The following is a 23958-nucleotide window of genomic DNA, read 5'->3' as shown; positions in this document are numbered from 1 at the left end:
ACCACTTTGCCACCGAGGTAGATGTGTGCAGTGCTCGTACAGCTTGCCTTTTTTTTTTAGTGACGAATTCTGGTCACTTTAGTTCGAATTCCTGTCGCTTTATGAAGCTGAATGTTTGTTTCCCAGATGTAATACCGTTCGAATGTTGTATTATTGCATGGAAACAGAGTGACATTTTCACTCACTTTAAACATCAAATGGAGCACTCCTGCGAGCAGAGATGGATTACATGGATGTCACATGCGCTAGATACTGTAATGAACGCAAACCTGTTCAAAGCTTGACTTTCATTAACACGTCGAATGATCGGCATTGTATTATTACTCATGCAACAGCTAACGAGGCAGGCTGTCGGCACTGAAAGTAAGAAAATTATGATTGGTAAAAATAAGAGTATCGAGAGATTATGGCTGTTAAAATATATTAGCACTGCCAATTAACACTAGAATGTGCAAAGCAATCAGAGATAATATGCAAATGAAGAAAAAAAAAACAGGCAGAAAATGTCATGCATGCAGACACCACGCTTAGATGTTAGGGGCTCTTTTAACTGAAATGCAGAACAGAACTTCCTAAATTCGCTACGCTTCTCACAGTGCGCTCAGCGGGTCAATTACACTATTGAGCCTTAGGTAAGGCTGTGAACTGCGGTACATTGTTGCAGGATTCACAGATGCGCGCCCCAAATAAACGTATATTATTCGGTATCTGTGCCATTTCCACAGCTTCTAACCGTTATTTACATGTCTGCGATACCTTTGGCCGTAAGGGAGTTACGGCGTCATGATGTTTATGCTTCCATCATGGTAACCATCACGTGGTGTCTGAATTGACACGTTTTGCCCACCTTGCGAGAGGAGTCCTTCTTGATCTTTTCTTGCAGTTCGAGCAGGTACATGCAGTGGCGGTGAATTTCCGTCGGAGGCTGGACCTGAAGAAAACCTGCAAAGGACCAGCGCGAATGCGTGACTGGCGTGTTCGCAGTATGGGCTTTGTACAACTTCGTGTCATGTAGCGTGTTTGTATTTTGCCTCTGAAACCAGATTCAGAATGTATTAAAAATCTCAATATGTACTCTATAAAATACCAATGCATGATCAACTAAATAATATTACCAGTATTATATTTTAATTTTTAACTAAATCCTAAGGCATATATACGGCACCCTTGCACGAGAGACTCGAAAGGCAACGCTGCACTCTCCATGCCAACTGTCGCCAACTCTTGTCACCTAACTCAGCATGCTGTCAAAAAGAATGCTCGCCCGTTAGACACGTAAGCAATGCAAAAAAAGCCAACCTTATTGGGGGTCCCGTTGCAGTCGTTAACTTTGGGACCCTCGTCATCTGTATAATTTATACTTTGTATTAACCATTTTTGTCATAATAAAACTCATTGATTAAAACTCATTGATCTTTCAGAGAACACCATCTAGGCTTGCAAACAAACAGATGAGGTAAACACAAAGCATAATAAAGATACATGTATAATGACACCATTGTCAGAATTACTTCTTATCAGCTTTCACGCCTTAGCGATGACTAAAGAAGTTTGAGTTGAAACAAAGTAAGGACAGATCTCGCTATCGTTTGCTCCGGCCCCGCCTTTTTGTTTCGGATAAATGAATGAATGAACGAATGACGAAAAATATTTTACAGCTTGAAGAACGGTGAAAATGAACATATTGTTATCTAGGTGATTGACTCAGAGCACTCCAAAAGTGCACGAAAATGCCTGAAAAGGCCACCATTTTCTTAGTTAGCTTTAGTGCATTGCACAGCGACGTTCATGCCTTTTTGCGATTTTGCATAATTTCAGTCCCTCCGCCAACGATTTATTAATTTGAGTAATCATATTGCTTTAAGTTGTCTATTGGTCGTACTATGACGAAACTTGCGTCGTAGTCGTCTTTGTTGTTGTTGTTGTTGTTGTTGTTGTTGTTGTTGTTGTTGTTGTTGTTGTTGTTGTTGTTGTTGTTGTTGTTGTTGTTGTTGTTGTTGTTGTTGTTGTTGTTGTTGTTTATCATAATGATGTCGATGATGGTGACGTAGTTGTCATTGCTATAATGCTACATTTGCTGACAGTGCGACCTTTCAACATATATGTTCCTGAAGAAACACGCATCAACACATCGACATGCAGCTCAAAGCGGGTGATTTAAACTTGCTGATCAGTGCTGAAACAAATTAAAGCATGCTGTTAACAACTCTGTAGCAAGGTAACGAGACTCAAAGCTTTTTTATTATTACGATAGCAATTATATAGACAGTCTTGGCTGATTTTGCCGTCGCCGCCGCCATCGTTCACCGTTAATGTATACGTATTTATATATATAGAAACTCAAGAAAAAAAAAGCCGTCGACGCTCGGCACCCAGCTCGTCGCGATTTGTCAACGCGCGCTTATCTCCCACGCGTACTTTGCCCCACAGATGGGGGTGGGGGTTTGGTGCTTGTGTGCGTGCGCTTATCCTTCGGTGGAGAGAATCATGTGCCTTGGCCTTTCACCGGAACGATTACGTTAGTTGCCTGGGCCACAAAGGTCACTTCGCTCGCTGGGCAGGCCCCGTTTGCGAAAAGAGCGCACTTTTCAAAGTGAAGTTAACAACTGGGACACTCACTAGTTCGTACTTTGTACCCTTGATTACGTTTCGTGCGTCGTTTTTGTTTAAACAGTGCGTTAAGCGTCGAGCTGTAGACGTTGTTAGTTAGCTCTCGTCCTGTGTGTGTTGTTTTCGAGCGTCATTCGCGCGTGAGCAGCGCGCTTCACGTTTCGATCTGCTAGACGTTTTCAGCGTTACATTCCAAGCTGTTGCTATCTCATTCATTGCTTAGCCCTTGCGGCGAAAATGTGATCCTGTGTGTGTTGTTTTCGAGCGTCATTCGCGCGTGAGCAGTGCGCTGCACGTTTCGATCTGCTAGACGTTTTCAGCGTTACATTCCAAGCTGTTGCTATCTCATTCATTGCTTAGCCCTTGCGGCGAAAATGTGACTTTTTCCCTTAAGTAATTGGCCACACGGAGACTTTCTCGACAAAGTGGCTGCACACAGCTCAGTGACAATTATCGGACAAACATAAAATTCAAGCTGCACTTGAAAGCATAACGTAGTGTGTTCGTCTAATACATTCTGTCCATATAGCTATGTCGCAGTATTTCATATAATATCGGCGCTATTATTTCTTTGCTGCTTCTATTATCGCTGTAGACTGTAAATGACAGTTTTGTCGGTCATATCGGTTGGTTAAGTGCCAGCGCCCCCGTGAATATCTGACCTTAATGCGCTTGCAACTGGGTCAATTGGCCTCGAATGCGTGAAGGTCCATCTGATGGCGGCCGAGCTGTTAGAGGTTAAGAGGATAAGACCACGTTGCAAATTATCTCCACCGTAACCATCGCAAACGTGGCACGAATTGTAGCAACAGCACTGGACATTGCTAAGCTCCAGTGAAAACGTGGACATGCAAAGATAAAAAAAAGAGAGACAAATAATACAGAAGAGGTAGTGAGGTGTCAAGCGCGCAAGGTTAGTCTCATGCTTGATACCTTACAGTTTGGGAAGGGAAGGGCAAGGCCTCTAAAAAGAGGGGGTTAAATACTATGGTCAGAAAAATTACCCACCATCCCGCCCTGCGAACGTGAATGTTCAGGTAAGCTTTATCATCAAACAACACACATGCAAGTTCGGTCCATGCTAGCACCAAGTTATTTTTGTCCACTTTTTTTTCTTTCAAATTTACGTTACAATTACTTCCAGTAACATCCTCTCCACTTTCCTTGGTATCACTGTCAACTAGTTGTCGTTGATGTTGTGTCCTACAAAACAAAACGAGTCCTTAAATTTCTCTTTCCTTTATTTATAGCGAGGATACCGTTGTGGCAAATTTCTTGAGGTGGTATGTGAGGGATGGTTGGTCAGCTGCCAGCTCCTAATAAGATCACGTGCTACGTGACTTTAACAAGCACAAAAAAAGTCATAGTTTCGCGAAAAGTGCCAAGCAATGATTGCGATAGCAATGCACTCGAATGTCTTACGAAGCAAGGCCAGCATTTTTAGGAGCAATAATAATTGTAGTAAACATGCGCTTGCTAAGTAACAAAGTTTGCTATGGCGTGGCCACAATAGCTGGCCACAACAAGGATCGTGCATAGTTAAGGCGTTGACATACGAAGTGAGGCTGGCAATCAAATCATTTAGATAATGATTTACGTAACTCTACAAAACGCTGGTGCAAGAGAACACGGCTGGTCCAGGTAGGCTTTTGGCACCATTTTTACGTGTTGAGAGCACAGCCCGTATATGTCGACGGCGCCTGCCCCTGTTTACAAGCATGGAATAGGTATAAACAGCTTCGCTGTGAAAAGTCGTTTATAATTAAGACACTGCCTAATCAACGTTTATTTTTTTTAATTTTAAAGGGTGTTTCTACGAAGTTTATTTTTTGTTAGGAAATTCGGCGATTACCAGAGTTTGTTCCTCGTAAGTCTCGAATATCCGAAATTTGGTGTCCAATTCTGCATTAGAAACTGCAAGGTGCATTTTCATAAACTTTACTTCCAATGAAAATGCGTTGCAATGTGGGTGATAGTCCTCTTTTTGCATCCTTCTTTCATTTTTTTCTCACCTCCTGTTCATTTACTCTGCTAATAGGGCTATTGATGTCCACTGCTGTGAACTTGTCAAAGTGTACTTTGATCGGGGGGGGGGGGGATAAGCGGGAATAAGCAAGCTAATTCTCAGCTTTCTATCCCAGCCTTCCTCGTCTTCTGGATGCGAAATAAATTGTTGTTGTTGTTGGTGGTGGTGGTGTTGTTTTCGTTGTTGTTTTCAACGCTCCAAGACCTTAGATGCAATAATATCTGAACACGAGAACATGTGAACTCAATAAGTCTATTTCAGACGTCCGGAAGCTCTGAACGCACATGCATATATACAATCAAATACAAATACTTGAATGCAAAACACCTACGTTTGCTTGTATCACGTACAACCTTAAAGGTCATTGTAATAGACGCAAGCACGCTTTACGAGGTTGCTTCCAATGATTTAGGTGCTCTCCTTTCGATAGATCATTATCAGCTTTGAAAATATCCTTTGAACGGTGAAAAAGCCCTTTTAAAATTGGTGCTTATCGGACTTTTTTTTCTGATTTATCATCTCAGAACACGGAACTCTATAACCCCCGTATTCAGAAACGCTTCTTGACTTGAATATTACTTGCGGCCGCATTCAATGCAGCGCAAACGTGATTTGAACGCGCTGTCTTTAGCCGGCGCCAAGGAAGCATAGACGCGTTTCAAAACGCTGTCTTGAGGTGGTAGCAAGTCAAGTTCCTGTCAAGGAGCGTTTCTGAATACGGGGGTAAAGATAAACCCCGTATTCAGAAATGCGCCTTAATTTGAACTTGACTTGCCACCGCCTTCAATGCAGCACGTTCGAAACGCGTTAGCGCTGCATTGAATGTGGCCGCAAGTAATATTCAAGTCAAGGAAGGTTCCTCACTACTTGGATGGAGTATGAAAATGGGCAAGTTATCTGCCCGTAGAATAAAGTTTTCCCAAACCAAACCGAACAGTCCACCCGTAAAACGGAGCCGCACTTGGCAATTCTACTGTATGTACTTTTCGTGTTCTAATGCAAGCAGAGCGAAAACTAAAGGTTCTTCATTTCTACTTTAAATACAACAATTGGACAGAAGTAGATGTCAGAATGCTGGAGGAAATTTTGTAAAGACGTTCAAGTTTTCAACCTATTACCAGCGACACGAACGTGGGCGCATGGAACCACCAACAACGATGAGTGTTACCGTTGAGAAGTTGAGCTCAATAATTTATACTGTAGGACCGTGCCTGTAAGTCTAAAGTGAAAAATTGAGGTACGTGAGTGTCTGTAGCAGGACGGCTTTCAGCTCTCCCATAGTAGAGTACTAAGTACTCTGAATCGTTAACCACTTTTTCTAAACACAACTTTAAAGGAAGAAGCAAAAGAAACCGAAGAAAACCGATTGACAGTGATGTATGTACATAAAATGGAGAAAGACAAAAGAGAAGAAAGGTCAGCCAGCCACGCTTTTTGTTCTGGCTTGTCACCCCTATAGCATGAAGCTTTCATAATTTTTACCGGTGCCTCCCCGTCCCAACGTGGGTGCGGCCCGCGATCCTACCCCTATAAAACGGGGGTGGAATCCTTGAGGACCCCAATAAAAGTTTTATATCCATCCATCCATCTCCGGAAACTTATGTACTTTTTCCTCCTCTTTCCTTGCCAACTCCTTTTCATTTCCTTTTCTCCTATTTCTCCCTCTTCTAAAAGGAGACCGACAATGTGGCATTCAGTTGTCAGTCTGCCACCTCTATATTTATCCTTTGTCATTCGTATAATTGTTACATATTTGCGCGTCTAATGAAAATCATTCTGATGGTTTGGTGGAGACCGAAAACGAGTAATTGCTTTGTTCTTTCCCCTGTTGACTTGTGGAAACGGAGGCTCAAGGATGTTTAACTTCCAAGATCCGGTAGAGATCAGCTCTGACCTTCTGTGATTCTTAAAGAGAAAAGAAGAGAAAAGTGAGCCCTGTAGCTGTCTGCATCAGAGTGCGACACCTCAACAGTAGCTCACAAGGGATGGGGGTAAGGAGGGATTAAAACGATAGGATTAGAGGTATAGAGATAGAGAGAGTGAAGCGCAGGGACAGCGAACGACAGAAAACGATGGATGCACACGGTCGCAGGAGTCCGAGGATGGGGCTCCATGCACTCAGCGAGAGCTCTTGTCGGCGTCAGTGGATGCCGTATAGGGCGAGCCCAGTCGGCCAGAGCTGCGCTGTATAGTCGGAGATCGCGGGTCACACCCGGTCGGCACTAAATCCAGAGAGTGAGTCAGTTCTGGTCGAGCGACAATAAAGAGTTCGAAAACAGCGTTTCCGCGGCCAACCGGCAAACACTGACGCAGGATATTCAACCGGGAACGGAGATGGAGAGAGCGCGGAACGCTTCCTGTGTTCACGGCCAGCGACCACGGTGAGACGATGTTTAGCCTCGCCGCGGACTCCTTAGAGCCTGTGATTCCGTCATACCTGACGCAAGGTGTGCATCGTCCTTGTCCTCAAGGTCAGCACGTGGTGAGGTTTCGCCTCGTACCGGTCTCACAAGCGGCGCTCTAAGTGTTATTGAAGCGCGGGGTCTTTACCTCTGATCAAATTGGCTCTGCTTGGGACGCCCGAATATCAAGATTTGGCTCCCGCCGCACATCTCTCGTTGCGGGTTATGTGGCCTCGTTTACGTGAAGATGTATGAGATGGTCGCATTTTTGAGGTATTCATGAGTTGGTTTTTTCTCTCTTCATTATTTATGCACTGTTATTTTTTGTAGAAACAACGGTTGGAGAAGTTGGAAGAATAAATATTTTCTGCAAAATATTTTCTTGGACGAACAACGTGCTGTTCAGTGCTGTAGTAGGTTGAATAGCGTTCACTGGTGAATCGAAGGAGGCTGAAACGCCGCGTGCCTGGTATTGTTGCAGGAATGGTTCCGTCAAGTGGTGCGACTAATAAACCACCAAATTTTGTGGTGAGGAGTGTTCAGAATTAATTCAGAGGAACCACACCACTACAGATATACGTAAATAATACAAAGTAATATTTCTTGCTAACGTGACATTAAACAAGATTGTTGACTCGGTTGTGCTCGATCGTGAGCAGTTAACAAACAATGCATGTGAAACGTTCGAAAACTATTGGAAGCATATTTGCGCGAAATGTTACTGTTTCTCTTTGTGGACCGAGTGGAAGATAACGGCGTGCTAATTGTTACTAGAAGGTCTTGAGTATTCTCCCATCACAATTTAGTTTACTTGGGTAATGCTGTAAACTTGATTACATGCTAGCAAGAATTCATCTTCAGCTAGACCAATGTTTCACAGGTGTGGCTTTACTAACCTCTATAGGTACCAACCATTGCATGTCTCCCTTGTTTAAGACACGAGAAAAAGTGACAGAGAAAGGTATGATAGGGTCAAGTTGGGAGACACTAACAACAAACCAATTTCAAACGTGGCGCTTGTAGATTCAATTCACTCAACCCCGCATGCAATCGTGTACATCTCATCTTCCACTCTATCTCTTATCGACGTTACAGATGCGGCTTACCCTTTATGTCCACGCTGCCGATATTTACCAGCCAGACGGGGTTTCCCTTCTTACTGCAGTCCAGAATGCCGCCCGGAAAGTGATCGCGGATCACCTGTTAACGTGAAGAAGTGGTAGAGGTGACAATTTCGCTCCATTCAGGTTTTTTTTTTTTTTCACTGGTCACCTCGGCTATTATATGAAGACCCGAAAACCACTTACTGAGCAGCCTAGGAGTAGGCGTATAATTGTATAAACATTACACCACGCGTCATAGAAATGCGCAAAAGGGGGAGGGGGGGGGGGGCAAGCCAGCTTTACGTTTTGACAATAGACGGAGCGTTGCGACAAACCTTAACCCCCTACCCTACCACCCCAGAAAAAACCATGGTCACACGCCTATGCCACACGTTATGTCTGCATGACCCCCTGTAACACCTTATTTGCCCTCACACTGCATTCAATCGTTTGTTTTTTTTTACCAAAGATAACAGCCTTCTGGTTTGTAGGATGAAGGTGGTCCAAACGAGCCTTCACACTTGACAAAAATTAAGTCCAAGGCCGCCAAAGGCACACCACGAAATAATTATCATCTCTTAATGCTTCTCTGGAGGGACTGGCACTCGTAAACAAGTATTAGCTGGACTGCACCCAAAATGTGTGTCGTGCGTGCGAGTAACAAATATCAGCCACGCGCGCGCGCGTTTGTGTGTGTGTGTGTGTGTGTGTGTGTGTGTGTGTGTGTGTGTGTGTGTGTGTGTGTGTGTGTGTGTGTGTGTGTGCGTACGCGCGCGCGGGTGTGTGTGTGCGTGCGCGCGTGTGTGTGGTGTGTGTGTGTGTGTGGGTGCGTGCGCGTGTGTGTGTGTGTGCGTGTGCGTGCGCATGTGTACGTGCGCGTGCGTGCGTGTGCGTGCGTGCGCGTGTGTGCGTGCGCGCGCGCATGTGTGTGCGTGCGCGTGTGTGTGTGTGCGTGCGTGTGTGTGTGTGTGTGTGTGTGCGTGCGTGTGTGTGTGTGCGTGCGTGTGTGTGTGTGTGTGTGTGTGTGTGTGTGTGTGTGTGTGTGTGTGTGTGTGTGTGTGTGTGTGTTCACTTTTACACTAATAGCCAAGTGAGAAGCGAGATAAGCATCGCTCATCGCTTCCCAATTTCTTTTTCTAACCAACTTCCCAATTCCTTTTTCTTTAAACAAAACGAAATTTGGTCCATACCAAACAATTTAAAAAATATATCTATTAAGCACTTGTTAAAAAAAACTACTTGCTGGTAAGTGGTGCATCTGTACGGTTTGAAAAAAAAAATTCACGCGCATTACTGTTATCTCCAGGTACTTTATTGTCATCAGAAAGCTTGTGCTGAGTTCTCTTAGCACAGCTAAAAAAACTTGAATTTATGCAACGATGTAATGTGACCGTAACTTTGAGGTGACCCTCCACCATCAGGCTAGCGCCAATAACCAATGGCCAGTGCAGTATTGCTGAAACGTTCTCATGCACACTGTATGCCGGATTTACAACTATATGTTGCGCCATCATGTATCCAGGGCTCCCTGTACTATAATCACTGCCTGTCACCGCTCCCCCCCCCCCCCCCCGTCGTCCCCTTATTACATGTTGGTCAAGACAGTTTCATTAGTATCACAATGTGAGTTGTACTAAATGGGCTCTTCAGAGGAGCTCATTCATTGATTTATAAATTGACGAGTTGGTTAACTTCTTTTTAAAATAACCATTTTAGACTTTGTAGTTCTCTAAACAGGCATTGTGCGTACAGCCCTAAAGGTTCGAAAGCCTTCAAACCCACCTTGGACGCCTCGTAGTCCGTCAGCAGTGTATCCACGTGGTTCTGTTGGCGCCATCGCAGGTGCTGTTTGAGGAAGCAAGGCTCAGCGGAAGTCTGCGAAACCGTCAAGGTCACCAATGCGTCTCACCTGTCGATACATTTGCTCCGCCCGGTCCAGGTCGAAATCGCGCGCTGAAAAACAAGAGAACCGTTAGCAATGGCCGCCCACTCAATCTCAGAGGGGTTTTCTTGTGCCATCTTTCTGCGTTCACGTCGAGCAATTGCGAACGAGCTTTATGACAGATCACTTGAACTTCGTTTGAAAACGTCTTGAGTACTCTTTGAAAAATTACTCCGATCGGCTACGATCGAGCACATGGTTGTGGTGATCGATTGTTCACCCGAAGGTCGCAGGATTGAATCTCAACCGTGCCGGCCGCAGTTCGGGGGAGGTGGAAGTGCTAGATACCCGTGTGCTTAGATTTGGGTACGTGTTAAAGAACCGCAGGTGATAAAAATTTCCGAAACTGTCCACTATGCGGCCTCCCTCATAATCACATCGTGGTTCTGAGACGTGAAACCCCAACAATAGTGAGGAAGGGCTACTCCCGCTCTGAAATGGACACCCTTTGCAATGAGGGAACGTGAATTGAGTTACGAGAGTCGGATACCTAAGCGGCAAGAGTTTGACTTCGCTGAAATATGAACCTGACAATGATTGGACTACTCGAAATCCGAGAAGGAAAGCCGGATGAAAATCAGGTTTCTCTACATTTTTTTAAAAACTGAAATGACCTATAGTACGTGAGAACGACAGCCATGTCAGTACGGGTTCGAAGGGGCCCTTCACTCAACACCCGTCCTTATGTACGTAGTGGCAACCGGCGTGTTGTCAGCAGCGCTTCGGCTACGATACAAGTTGCAATACCTGAAGTTTAATTGCACCAATTTTGCAATATATTAAGTATTTGCTTATGGCTAGGTGTTCTGGTGACACGGTGGTGTTCTCCCAACACAAATCTAAAATACAAATCGCGTGCATTTGGTGTTCAAGTACACATCCCGGTCACATGCTCACCTCTCAGCCATCTCAGTAGGTTGGCGTCTGTGTGCTCCGGCCTCCGTACGTCTGCCACCGCGTCGCGGAACTGCGTGCAACAAAACACGGCCAGGGCTTTTTAGCGGCGAAGCTCTTTATAACGGCACCCGTTCGTCCCCCGTAGTATGTAACAAGTATAACATTTTGACCTCCAAGGTGGTGCCGGTGAGAGACTTCTTCTGTGCGTTGTTGAACAATAAAAAATAGTGCTCAATGTACATGTCAATGGCTGCTAATGGGGAATGAGAGACAGGAGCATTCGGCTCTTAGTTCACGCGCAGGCTGCGATCACCATTAGCAGCCATTGGCATGTACATTGAGCACTATCTGACAAGAAAGGGTCGCTACGTTATACTCGCTGGGTGTAACCTCCTTAGCTTTAGAAAGGTTTAGCGAGCGTTGAGCCACAGTGCCATGAATACAATGAACTTGTATATACCATGAATGAACTCGAGGTGGTTAAAAATGGGAAGTAGATACGAAGCGCAAGCCGTAAGAAAGTAAAAGCAGAATTCTCCGCCTCTCATTTCCCATTAGCAGCCATTGGCATGTACATTGAGCACTATCTGACTGAAAATTTTGCTACGTCATACTCGCTGGGCGTAACCTCCTTGGTTTTCGAAAGGTTTAGCGAGTGTTCGGCCGCAGTGCCATGAATACAGTGAACTAGTATATACCATGAACTCGAGGTGGTTAAATGTGGGAAGTGGACCCGAAGTGCAAGCCGTTAGAAAGTGTGCGTGTGCCACCTCTCGTTTAGTCCTTGGAATGTCCGCTGGATGGCGGTGCTTCTATATGGGGAATATATGATGAAAAGATGCGAGATGCTGGTACTTGGAGTGTTGAATAGATGGACGAACTGACACACAGACAGATGCATGGATGGACGCATGAACGGACGCAGGGGCGGCTGCATGGACGAACGCAGGGACGGACGCACGAACAGACGCACGCACGGACGGGCTGATGGACGCATGGACGGTCACACTGACGGACGCATGGACGGACGGAAGCAAGGGCGAATGGAAGGACGAATTCTTCGCCCCACTCTCCATCATTGACTCCGTGGATATGCTGCCATTTTTTTTTCCACACCGTTTATGTTCATACGGTGCTATAACTGATAAACTTGCCGTAGAGACCATTTTGATTAGAAACACGATAACGCCCAAGTCATAAGGTCGTTTCCGCGCAGAATAAACTTCGAGTAATCTCTAGTGTGACTGCCCATGGCGCGAACATCAAAGGCTCGACCTTCAGACCGCTTTAGGCAAATTAGACGCCGCAGAGTATACTTCGAGGACAATGGCCTTGCAAGGTCCGCGATGTGCAAACTCTGCGGGCGTTTCTCGATGTCCGTCGTTTCAAATGACCGCTATAAATTGGCTGAATGCGGGACACTTGTGTGGATGCAGAGAACGCTTGCACAACACGGGCTGTTCACGGCTGGCCACTCACAGAAGAATGGACAAACGTTTCAACAACTGCGAATATTGTTTGTTTTCGAGAAATGCCTGTCAGTTCCATTATTATTTTTGTTAGATTCAGGCTGCTCCAACGGTAAATTAAATTCATATTCCACGAAATATTTCGACATTTACAATTTATACAGAACCTGCATTTACAGGGATCCAAGATTGTTGCACACCAACTCAGCAATCACTGACTGGATCCACGGAAAGTGATGGATATCTGTACTGCAGCGTTGCTGCAGCGAGAGGACGTAGATGAGCAAACGGGTACGCGGTCGTGTTTGAATAAGTATACGCTAGCTGCGACGCGAGGAAGTCGTGCGCGCAAGCCCTGAAGAATGGTCCGTAAAGCAGGTGCTCCAACTTTCTCGGTATACTTTCGAGCGAACAGCAAATATACCGAGACATATGCGCCGCTGTCCAGAGGCCGCTCGTTAGAACGATGTATAGGCTGCGCACTGTGGGAGTTGTTTGTTGTTTGCCCCACGTTGGGCGCCAGTGTAGGGTCTTGTAGTGGCTGGGGCCACGCTTTTGGAGTGAACGGGCACAGCCGACGCGGTGGGAACGATCGAAACAACTACGCACATTTATTTAACTACTTTGGATCAACGATATCGCCAGCCGAATCATTACACATCTATTGTAATTAACACGCTCATTTTTACACATTATTAAACAACACTCAACAACATGACAAACAAGGCTGTGTTGCTAACGCCTGACTCACCACGTTGGCCCACCGCAGGCGGCCCGCAGTGCCTTCCACGGCAGACCCACCGTCCGCGCTACCACACCACGTGGAAAAGAGCCCACGTGGTGAGTCAGGCGTTAGCAGCACAGCCTTGTTTGTCATGTTGTTGAGTGTTGTTTAATAATGTGTAAAAATGAGTTAGCGTGTTAATTACAATAGATGTGTAATGATTCGGCTGGCGATGTCGTTGATCCAAAGTAGTTAAATGATTTTGTGTTGTTATTTGGATTGTTCCGACCGCGTCGGCTGCGTCCGTTCACTCCAAAAGCGTGGCCCTAGCCACTACGATATCCCACAGCACATAGACTTTCATCATATGTCATTATATGTTTGTTTGTTTGTTTCCCTGGGAGGTTGGCTCATACCCACTCAGGGGGATTGGCCAAGAAAGTGTAGTGCAGTTTTTCTGTGATAATTTTAACTATGTGTAATGAATTGGTATTATAATAAGACTAATGTAAAAATAAAAACAACATAAAAAGAGCAAACGAAAAAAAAAGAAAAAAAAATCAAGTTGAGCAATTTTGAGATTTGAGGTGTTATGATTACCACTCAGCTGCGTTTACTTCACTCTGCCCTGGGGAGTAATAAATAATTTTTTTTATTGAAGATCACAAAGGTATACGCTTGGTTGCCTGAATATAATCGCAAACGGCATTGAAAGCATCCCTGTGGCAATGTCCCAAAGCTGAGGCGCCAAAGCTTAGCGCCGTTTCCGCCGTCAATCTAAGGCCTATTTTCCGAAATGGCATAACTAGTAACCTTTTTCTAAGTATCTCGTAGCGGCGACAATACAAAAAATAATGATCTAGTGATTCCATTTCTCCGCAGAATGCGCAGAGGGGTGATGTTGTCTGACCAGCTCTGTGTAGATACAAGTTTAGGGGGGGGGGGGGGGGCACGACATCGAAATTTAGTAATTAAGACTTCGAGCTTTCTGGACTGACTCCAGTGGGGTTGCCATTAAATGGTACCCAAGATTTTCTACTTCTTTCTTCTTCTTTCTTTTCTTTTCATTCTTGCCGAGCAATGTCAGGAGCGCTCATGAAATTCTACCGAGAACGAAGGTCATCAAAAAAAGAAGTGTTGGAGTTTGTGTCATGGTAAAGGGTTACACAGTTCCGAGTTAGTACCAAGTTTTTTTTTTTTTTTTATGCAAGTTGACGAGATCGGTCCCGTTAGACCATTTCAAAGAAAAGTTAGTGTTCACTGTCCAGCACTTCATTGCTGTTACAAATTTAGCATAAGTTACTCGTTGCTAACGCGCAGGGTTTGTGTCTAATGCAGGCATCGCGCCGAAAGTGCGGAAACAGTGACTTCGACAAATTCCAGACTTTCGTCCAGTAAACTAAATGACACTGTACACGAGCATTACGCTTGATACCTTAATAACATGGTGATGGTTGTTAGCACGGCCAAAACTGGATTTTTACAAAATTTTAGCAACCGTATCAATCGCACACATTAAATGATGAAAAACTTCGACAATTATTGCATTTGTTCATCTCTGTGGCATAGGCAAATTTCACATCTTCACTAAGTCTCCGAGTACTGCAGTCAAAGGCCTCCAGTTTCGATTAACGTTGAGCAAACACTCTCAGTTTGAGTTAAATTACATTTTTTTTATTTGTCTCCATCTCTAGCGTGATCCGTAAAAGTACGCGGCACGTTGCTATGTGTCAATAAATAATAACATCCGGGCTTTTACGTGACGAAACTCCGATATGGTAATCAGGCATGCTGTAGTGGACGGCTCCTGCAATTTCGACCATATTGTGTTCTTTAATGTGCACTACATCACACGGGCCTTTACCAGTTCACATAAATCGAAGCGCGACCACAACCACGGCTGCAGGATCGAACCAGCAGCCTTACAGTCGTCAGCCGAGGTAATGTATTAAGATCAGTTCAATAATTTAACCATTCAAAATTGCTCCCAGAACCCTCTTGTAGTGTCCGAAAAGAAGGAGTGAGAGAAAAAAAGGATCACTCTATTTTAATTAGTTAGAGAACCTCGTTCATTACGGTTGACAAAGCTTAGCTATTTACCGACGATTGCGCTTGGTTGAATATTTTGGTCGAATCATAGCGTGCGCGAACAAACTTAGTTTGCGCCATCGCTTAGTCACGGAATATTCCGAAACGTGCACGTTACGCGCGATTACGTAAATTAACGCTGGAGAGGAATGTTTGTCATCTTAAAGAGATAAACTATTATTTGAGGACAGTATACGCTGACATAGGCGAGAATGGGGGGCTCACCCGTTCCAGCACAGTTTGTTGGCGCTCATCGAGGTCCTGCAAGTAGCCGCTCATGTTGTCGAATGACGGCTCGGGCCGGAGGCTCCACGCGTTGTAGTCTCTCCGCGTGGCGCTATGGACCGGCGTGCTTGCCCGATTGCGAGAGCGCAAGGCCGCAGCCTTGGTTGAGAGCTGCCTGACCTCCTTTCCCCCACTGCCGCTCCCAAGCAATACAGCTGGAGAGGAGGAGGGAAGAGGCGGAAGAGAGGAATACGATAGAGAGAGAGAAAGATAGGAACCACGCCATACAACGGCACACGTCACTGCATTAATTGTGCGTCGAGGTGTATGCAAACTTCGGCGAACGATCATGTGTTGCCCCGATATTTACCCATTCTTTCCCTTCTATATCTTGTGTTTTTTTAGACATCCGGTGCGTGTACGTGCAGTGGGTCAGGGAGCATTCGCCTGCACTTGCCCGCTCTAAGGAAAGAAGAAAATTTTCTGCTTGACCAAATGGCAGTGTATATCGTGACGGGCTGAGAAGATGACTTGGAATGATAACGACGAAGTGCCGAGCAGAATCTCATTACATTGTTCGAATAGCTTTGTTTAAACTTCCAACTGCACATTCTTGAGAAAGTGGGCACGTGCCATGGGTTTGAAGGAAAACAAAACAAACGCAGCTGCAGTCCAAGGGCCCAGCACTTCGTCGTCATCATGCTAAGTCATCTCCTGAGCTTGTTACACGAAGCCGATTTTATTCTCTTCATCAACTCGTTCTGCGTCCTGGCGCTCCTCGTCAGCTAATCACAGATCGCGGCCGCTGTTTTCTAGCTAAAGTATACTTGACGATTTACTGCGATCCTGCTTGACCCACAGCAATTTCGCTAATGCGTATCTTCCACAAACCAATGGCATCACCGAGTGACTGAACCGTACCCTGACAGATATGTTGTGATGTACGTCTCTGAAGACCACCAATACTGGGACATCCACTTACCTTCTGTAACTTTCACAAACGACTCTTCGCGTCACGACACAGCTGGGTTTTCACGTATGCTGTGCGGTCATGACCCGCCTTTACCCGTGGACACCATGCTCTCTCCTGACGCTGACTCATCGACTGTTTGTGCTCGTGATGCACTGGCCCGTGCCAACATCGCCCACCGAGCCAACCGGGATAGTTTACATTTGCCTCGCAGGTTAACCGAACTGTGTTTACGATCGCCGACATCGCGATGTCCAGTCTTCCCCGGGGTCTTGATGTGGTTACCATCACGACTTGTTGGTCTCTGCGAAAAGCCGATGTCCCGTTATGTTGGTCCTTAAAGCGTCATATGAAAGGTCACTGTAGCGTCACCTGTGAAATTACTGCAGTACATCCCAGGTAAGCAACAATAACGACCGATATAGTGCATGTCTCGATACTTAAAGCGCACCGCTCACGCTCCGAGGATTTACCTCACCGGGATGGTGCTTCTGACGCCGGCGCTTAAAGTCACGGGCTGAGAAGATGGCTTAGAATGATGACGGCGAAATGCTGAGCAGAACGTGCTTGGACTATCTGTATAGTTCTACTGTATAAGCTCCATTATTTCAAAACTGCACATTATTTTATAAAACTACTCAATTGTAGGTCAATCCCCCACAGTGGGTATGCGCCTCGGGCAAGAGGTGAACAAGAACAAGACTGCAGCCACTGTTGTACGCCTTTGCTCGCAAATATACGCCGCGTGTATATTTTCTTCCCCGTAACAATATATTCAGTATGGTCACCACAACAGTAGCCCAGACATTTTATTTGATTTTTTTTTTAATTTTCAAGCGATACACACTTTGACGCACAAGTGATGCGCCGGCTACCCTTTAGCTCATGAAGTGACCAATAATTATAGTTAGTGTGGTCTAACATCCCAAACCCATGATATGACTATGAGTGACGCCGCAGTGGTGTGCATCGAATATTTCGAGCCCCTGGGGTTCCTTAACGTGCACTTAAATGTGTAAGTTCACGGGCCTCCGGCATTTTCACGCACAGGAAAAGCGACCGCCGCGACTGGGATCCGAACGAGCCCCATGACCCCTAGACCACTGTGGCGGGCCAAGAGGCCGAACATACCCTATGCAGAATAGGTGAGCTCAGGGCATCCCCTCACGGAGGGGGTGCGAAGGCTTATCTCAGTGCCCGCCCCCTAACAAGTCACTGTATGGGGCAGAATTTGCCTCCCCCTCCCTCATCTCTTCATATGTGTCTATAAGAGGAGAGGAGGGGGGGGGAGGCGCTCCTCCTAATTCGTGTTCGCAGGCCTATGATATGCAGGGTCCGAAATTTGCTCATAAAACAACGTTTTCTCCAGTAACATCAGACCGTAAAGAACACGCGGCCCGAACGATATAGCATTTTGAATAACGCCAAGACTCTCGCGTGTATACTATACGCCTACACATTTTATAAGGCCAAGTAACTCTAATTGCAAGCAGCTATACTAAGGGCGACATAATACGCACACGAAAAGTGAATTGACAACCACCCGTTTGTAGCACGAAACCTCACAAAAATACCCGCGAATCCCTCAGAAAGAACGTTCTTCAGTGTCTGAAAAGTTCGTTCAGGTGCTGCTATCGAACCCGGTACCAACGCCGTTCCGAGGGGGGTCGCGCTACGAATTGAACTACAACAAGGAAGTTGGCGATTGGTGGTTTTCGGCTTGCCTTTCTTAACCCTTCCGCCACCTTACGGGCCAATGAACGCGTGCAGTGTAGCACGGCCGTGTCTTACCACTCTCGCATTTCGCTCGTTCTCTATCTGCGAAAATCGACCGCGCTATCCTCCTACGCGGAAATGGCAGCGGCCGTCCATATCACTGTCTTTTAATCTCGCACCCGAAACTTGGACCGGAGCCACGCAAGCAAATGTGGAAGTGGTCGACTGTGTAAGGTTGCCCATGATGCTCTTCCATCTTATGCGTGCGTTTCGTCCTTTATCTCGGGGAGCGCAAGCTCGGATTCAATGGGCGCCTAGCACTCGCCCTCTGATAACCTACGGTACGCGACCCTCACAACGTTAGCCACGGACACGTCTGTAGCGGAGGGTTTCCACACTAGGAAAACCCGACATCGCGCTGAGATGCCTGTAAAGAAAAAAAATGTAGCCTGATACGATCACGCGATGCTTAGCAAATGTTGGCAAACGATTCAATCACTGAATTCATGGAGATTGGATAAGGACAGTGCTGCTGTTATAACTACGTGCATCCAACAGTTAGCCAACATCAGCCAACTCTAGCCAACGTCTACGATCAATTGAAAATCCCTATTTTTGCAACAATCACCGAAATGTTTTAGCCATCTTTAACCAACATGCACCGCGTTTGTGTATTCATGTACTACCAGCACTGACCAGTGATGGTAGCAGTCGAAAGAATATGGTGGTTGGATTTTGTCGGGAAAATTCAGAGCACCTTGTTACAAAATACGAGTCCAGCGAGAAATCTCGGAAAGTTAAAATTTGTACATCTGTGTTTCATTGCTTAATAGACGTTCAAATATTCCTGATCTTTTTGTGAAATCATTCTGAGCTCATTAGTCAAGTCGGCATGAACCCGATTCTCGAGTCGAGTCAACGCCGCCTTTTATGTTGGTTGAGTCGGCCGGTCGGGCCAAAATAAGTTACCACGTTCTTCCAAACCGTGGAGGAAGACAAAATTTCAGAGGATTTCTTGCAGTGTGTTCGACAAAGCCAACTGAATGGTGAAATTCATCTTATTATTCTTTGTCATCTCAGTCAACAGCTACTGTATTCAACTCTACGCTCGGCTATCTAATTTGTTAACAGGGTGCATTCGCGCTAGTCTTTCTTGTGCACTCCAGCTAAACATATCACGAGAGTCTCTCATGTCTGCCAATTTCATCTCTGAATTTTCAAAGACTCTCTTTCTCTCTTTTCATTTCCTGAATTTATATGGTTGCAAATAAAGTCCAGGCCTTTGAGTTCCTCAGATTCGATCTGTTCGTGTGTCCTTGTTATGTGCAGTCATCTGATGCGAGTTTGGGTCACTTATAAGCCGTAATCTGAATAAACGGAGTCGTCACTTGTTACGCGTACTCCGGTTCTTATATGGTGACGCAACTCTGTTGCGTAAGCATAAGATAGCGATCATTGGATGCGTGTCCGATGCGCATGGGGTGGGAGGGCAGGCGACAGCAATCTCTCTCCCCTATCACATAAGAGAAGGAGGGGGGGTGCACGAAGTCTGCCTCATTCATTGACTATATAAATAGGAAGTGAGGGGCAAAATCATTTATAGAAGTTGATTCGGCTAATTCAAGCGATCCTTTAAGCTTGCGCACAGACAAACACATAAATGCACACACATATTCACACGCGCACGCATAAGTATACATAAAAAATAAAACAGTTTGCCACACCAAGACATAAACCTCTCGTGCAACCCACATATGGAGGAATCCTTGAAATGACCTTTCTACCGAGTCAAGTTTGCGAGCACTATAAAGTGATCTGAGGCTGCACGGAATAATGAATGCAGTGCCGCGCAGTGCATGACCTTGCAATCGGGGCGCGTATCTCAGATAGTGGGGTGCGATAGCGTGCGTTCAATCCGTGCCAAGTTCAAAGCTTCGTTGCGGATCTGATATCGCTCGATCTACCTTGATCATACATAATCGGTCTTGATTTCACAACGGCACTTGCTACATCTGTACTGGCTTTCCTGTAACGCAGCTATACACTGCGGCGCGAAGGCGTAACTATATTTACAGAGACATATGCATGACAAGGACACGCGCGTATACCATGTCTACCTATGATTTGATATGTGGGGTTTAATGTCCAAAAACCACCATATGATTATTAGAGACGCCATAGTGGAAGGCTCCGTAAATTTCGACCTCCTGGTGTTCTTTAACGTGCACCCAAATCTGAGCACATGGGCCTACATTTCCGCCTCCATGGGAAATGCAGCCGCCGCAGCCGGGATTCGATCCCGCTACCTGCAGGTGAGCAGCCGAGTACCTTGGCCACTAGACCACCGCGGCGGGGCCTTGTCTACCTATGTACTTGTTTTATGGTTACACACTCGAATTTCAAGTATCATGAATCACCAACTTCGTCCAATCAACCATTTTTTTTTCGCCCAATAAAACGCTTCGCTCAATAAAAAAAAAATTCACAGTCTCCATCTATTCGCATGCTTTACATAACATCGAATCCCAAGGTACGTGGGATCCGCCAAATTTTTATATAATAATGCACGAACACGTACGCTCCACAGAGCCCCAAATTTGTAAACAATTTTCTCAGTACGTTTTTTTTTTAAATACTCCCTTCTTTTAAAAAAGCTTGCGTTCCAACAAAACAATAATAATTGCTGGGGTTTAGTGCCCCAAAACCCCGATAATGTTACGGGAAATGCCGTAGTAGAGACTCGGGAAATTTAGACCTCCTGCCTGCCTATCTATCTATCTATTTATTTATCTATCTATCTATCTATCTATCTATCTATCTATCTATCTATCTATCTATCTATCTATCTATCTATCTATCTATCTATCTATCTATCTATCTATCTATCTATCTATCTATCTATCTGCCTATCTATCTATCTATCTATCTATCTATCTATCTATCTATCTATCTATCTGTCTGTCTGTCTGTCTGTCTGTCTGTCTGTCTGTCTGTCTGTCTGTCTGTCTGTCTGTCTGTCTGTCTGTCCACCCACCCACGTCTGGGTGTTCTTGTTATCACCGCCTTCTTGAACGTGTAACTAAATCTAGGCACATGGGCCTCCGGCACATTGCCTCCACGGTAAAATGCTTCCGCGAAGCCCGGGATTCGTTCCCACGACCTTCTGGTAACACCGACAATAAATATGAATAAAGTCAGGCTTGACAGGACGCGCGTCTTTTGGTGCGCCAAAGAGGCATGCATCAGTGTTTTATGTCCCAATACCATGTCGAGATCATGAGGCGGTATGCTGGATTAATATCGGCTATTCATGTTAGTACAACGTACATAAACAGCACGTATACATTGGACGGATGTTTTAAATGGATCACACTAATGCACGATCGCAAAAATTCAGAGAGCCTGTGGCCCATGGAAAAAGTAGACGGGGACACGAGACCGCTACACTTTCTTTCTTTTTTTTTTTCCTTCTTTCTTTCTTATAATGTATATCCCTTCGACGTCGTCCAACTCGCCAAGCAACCAGTCGCACACGAAACCAAGAGAAGGGCTCGTCGCAGCCTGCGAATTTCAGAGACGTGTACATTCTACATTTGCCATGTGTGTCAATGCACCATACGCTAGTGATGTAGCCGGTATGTTTGAATGAATGAAATTTATTTAAAGTCCAGCCGTTATCCTCGGGCGAGGTGGGGGAAGAGGGGATGAACCACTATACGGTACCACACTATTTCTGTTCGGAGCGGTCACTTTTTAACCCGGAATTCAAAAGCTGAGTAGGCGGGTTTTGTCAAAAGTTATCCTGTGCCTGGTTTCAGGTTGACCTCTCAGCTTTCGACATAAATGTCTCTTCGTGCACGCGTTTGGTGTCGTTCCGCCATGGCCGTTTTATCCGAAGAAAAAAAAAAAAGCTTCGTGCACGTGCCACACTCATGCCACTGTGGGAGGATATATATTGGCGAAAATTCGGTAATACATTTCAAAAACACATAGGTTGGGCGGTGTGTTGTGTGTGGTTCCTGAATGTTTTTTTTTTTTATTCTTTAGACACTGGAAACTTTTTTATTCGTTATCCCCGTTCACCGGTTCTCAATTTCCGCCTGCAGACCAAGGAGGATTAAGAAATTTCCCCCACATCCGCGAAAAAAATTGTGAGGAAATGCGAATGCATTTCTTGCGCTGAGAGTGCACTGCTTAGTAATTTTATTGGCGTAAATTAGTGACGAGACGAGGATTTGTACCGTAACTATTAATTTACACATTCATCAGCCAGTGAACGGTCGATCAATATGCTTGCTCCGTGCTGTCGAGTGAGGCGTGCGCTTCACTCCATTTATATATACGTACGAGCGAGAGCACGGCAGAGTCCAATGATCTCGGAAGCATGTATACTCTTTTCTAGTGGTGCCCACTTGGAGATGAAGCGGCTTTGATCTGATAGTGTAAGCGCTACGTTATTTATAAATTAAAAGATAGCTTGTTCCTGACAAAATAACATCTAGAGACGAGTATCGGTGAGTTATTATCCAATGAAATCTGCCTAGAATTCGAGTCCTACTTAGAAAAACTAGTAACACAAAGACGCACTTTGAACACTATCTGGCCCGAAAAAGTTGCTGCGTTGAATTCGTTAGGTGTGCGAGAAAAACGCTCTACAAACAATATTCGGTGAGACTGTATACCGGACAGTTTAGGGACGGCTCATTGCTCTCCCATAGTTGAGTAAGATGTACTCGAAATCGTTAACCACTTTCTCTATGCACAACTACGGCGCTTATGGGCGTTATCAGGGACCTTCCCTCGGGTCGGCTTCATGCTCTCCCATAGTAGAGTACTAAGTACTCTAACCCCCGTATTCTAGAACGTCCCTTCACTCAATGCTTCACCTTCACTTGAAAAAGCCGATGGGAGCGCCATCTGTAGGCACGGCAAGTCACTGCATATCAGCAATAATCAGCTGCAAATCTTGCGTAGCGCAGCCTTATTCTCAGCCGAGCAGCGGCGCAGTGCTCAACTCTGTCAAGTGAAGGATGAAAGTCGAGTCGAGTAGCGTTTGTGAATACGGGGGTAAATCGTTAACCACTTCTTCTGAACACACCGGGGACCGTTCTACTTATTCTGGGACGGCTTACTGCTCTACCATAATAGAGTACCTCGTACTCTAAATAGTTGAAGACGTTTTTTAAACACACCCGGGTCGGCTTTATGCTCTACCATAGTAGAGTACTTAGTACTCTTAATCGTTTACCCTTTTTTCTAAACGCACACCGTGCGTCGGGCGCGACGCACGATACTACAATTTGCTTCTCACGTCAGAGTCACAGCGCTTCGTATATCCCCTAAGCGTCGTGACGGCGCACTGCTCTCCCGTAGTTGAGTAAGAAGTACTCAAAATCGTAAAACACTTATTTTCTATACACATTCTGGCTGATTGATAATGATTGATATGCGGTGTTTAACGTCCCAAAACCACCATATGATTATGAGAGACGCCGTAGTGGAGGGCTCCGGAAATTTCGACCACCTGGGGTTCTTTAACGTGCACCCAAATCTGAGCACACGGGCCTACAACGTTGCCGCCACCGTCGGAATTGCAGCCGCCGCAGCCGGGATTCGAACCCGCGACCTGCGGGTCAGCAGCCGAGTACCTTAGCCACTACACCACCGCGGCGGGGCAACACATTCTGGCTCTCTGATGTGACGCCTATGGGACGGCCTTATGCTCTGCCATTGTAGAGTACCAAGTACTCTAAACCGTCAACTGATCTTTCTGAACACATCATCCT

General features: G+C 45.5%; 1 protein-coding gene across 2 annotated transcripts in view; it reads right to left on the bottom strand.

Moving 5' to 3' along the window:
• The window catches only part of LOC119174776 (SEC14-like protein 2), a 29860-nt gene extending 14196 nt beyond the window's left edge, over window positions 1–15664 (bottom strand). Inside the window, exons 1-6 of one of the 2 annotated variants that reach the window (XM_037425836.2) lie at window positions 15487–15664; window positions 10981–11050; window positions 10051–10094; window positions 9924–9986; window positions 8145–8238; window positions 848–942 (exon numbers count right to left, since the gene is read on the bottom strand). In XM_037425836.2, coding sequence (XP_037281733.2) covers window positions 848–942; window positions 8145–8238; window positions 9924–9986; window positions 10051–10094; window positions 10981–11050; window positions 15487–15540 — 420 coding nt within the window. In that variant the 5' untranslated portion in view covers window positions 15541–15664. The remainder of the gene's footprint in view (window positions 1–847; window positions 943–8144; window positions 8239–9923; window positions 9987–10050; window positions 10095–10980; window positions 11051–15486) is intronic. The other variant, XM_075895132.1, reaches the window with a different exon arrangement.
• Between the last annotated feature and the right edge of the window lie 8294 nt (window positions 15665–23958).

This window comes from Rhipicephalus microplus, chromosome 5, assembly GCF_043290135.1.
Source record: "Rhipicephalus microplus isolate Deutch F79 chromosome 5, USDA_Rmic, whole genome shotgun sequence".
In the NCBI taxonomy this organism is placed as follows: domain Eukaryota; kingdom Metazoa; phylum Arthropoda; class Arachnida; order Ixodida; family Ixodidae; genus Rhipicephalus; species Rhipicephalus microplus.
Note: the sequence above shows the minus strand (reverse complement) of the source record. Positions and strands in the feature narration are given on the sequence as shown.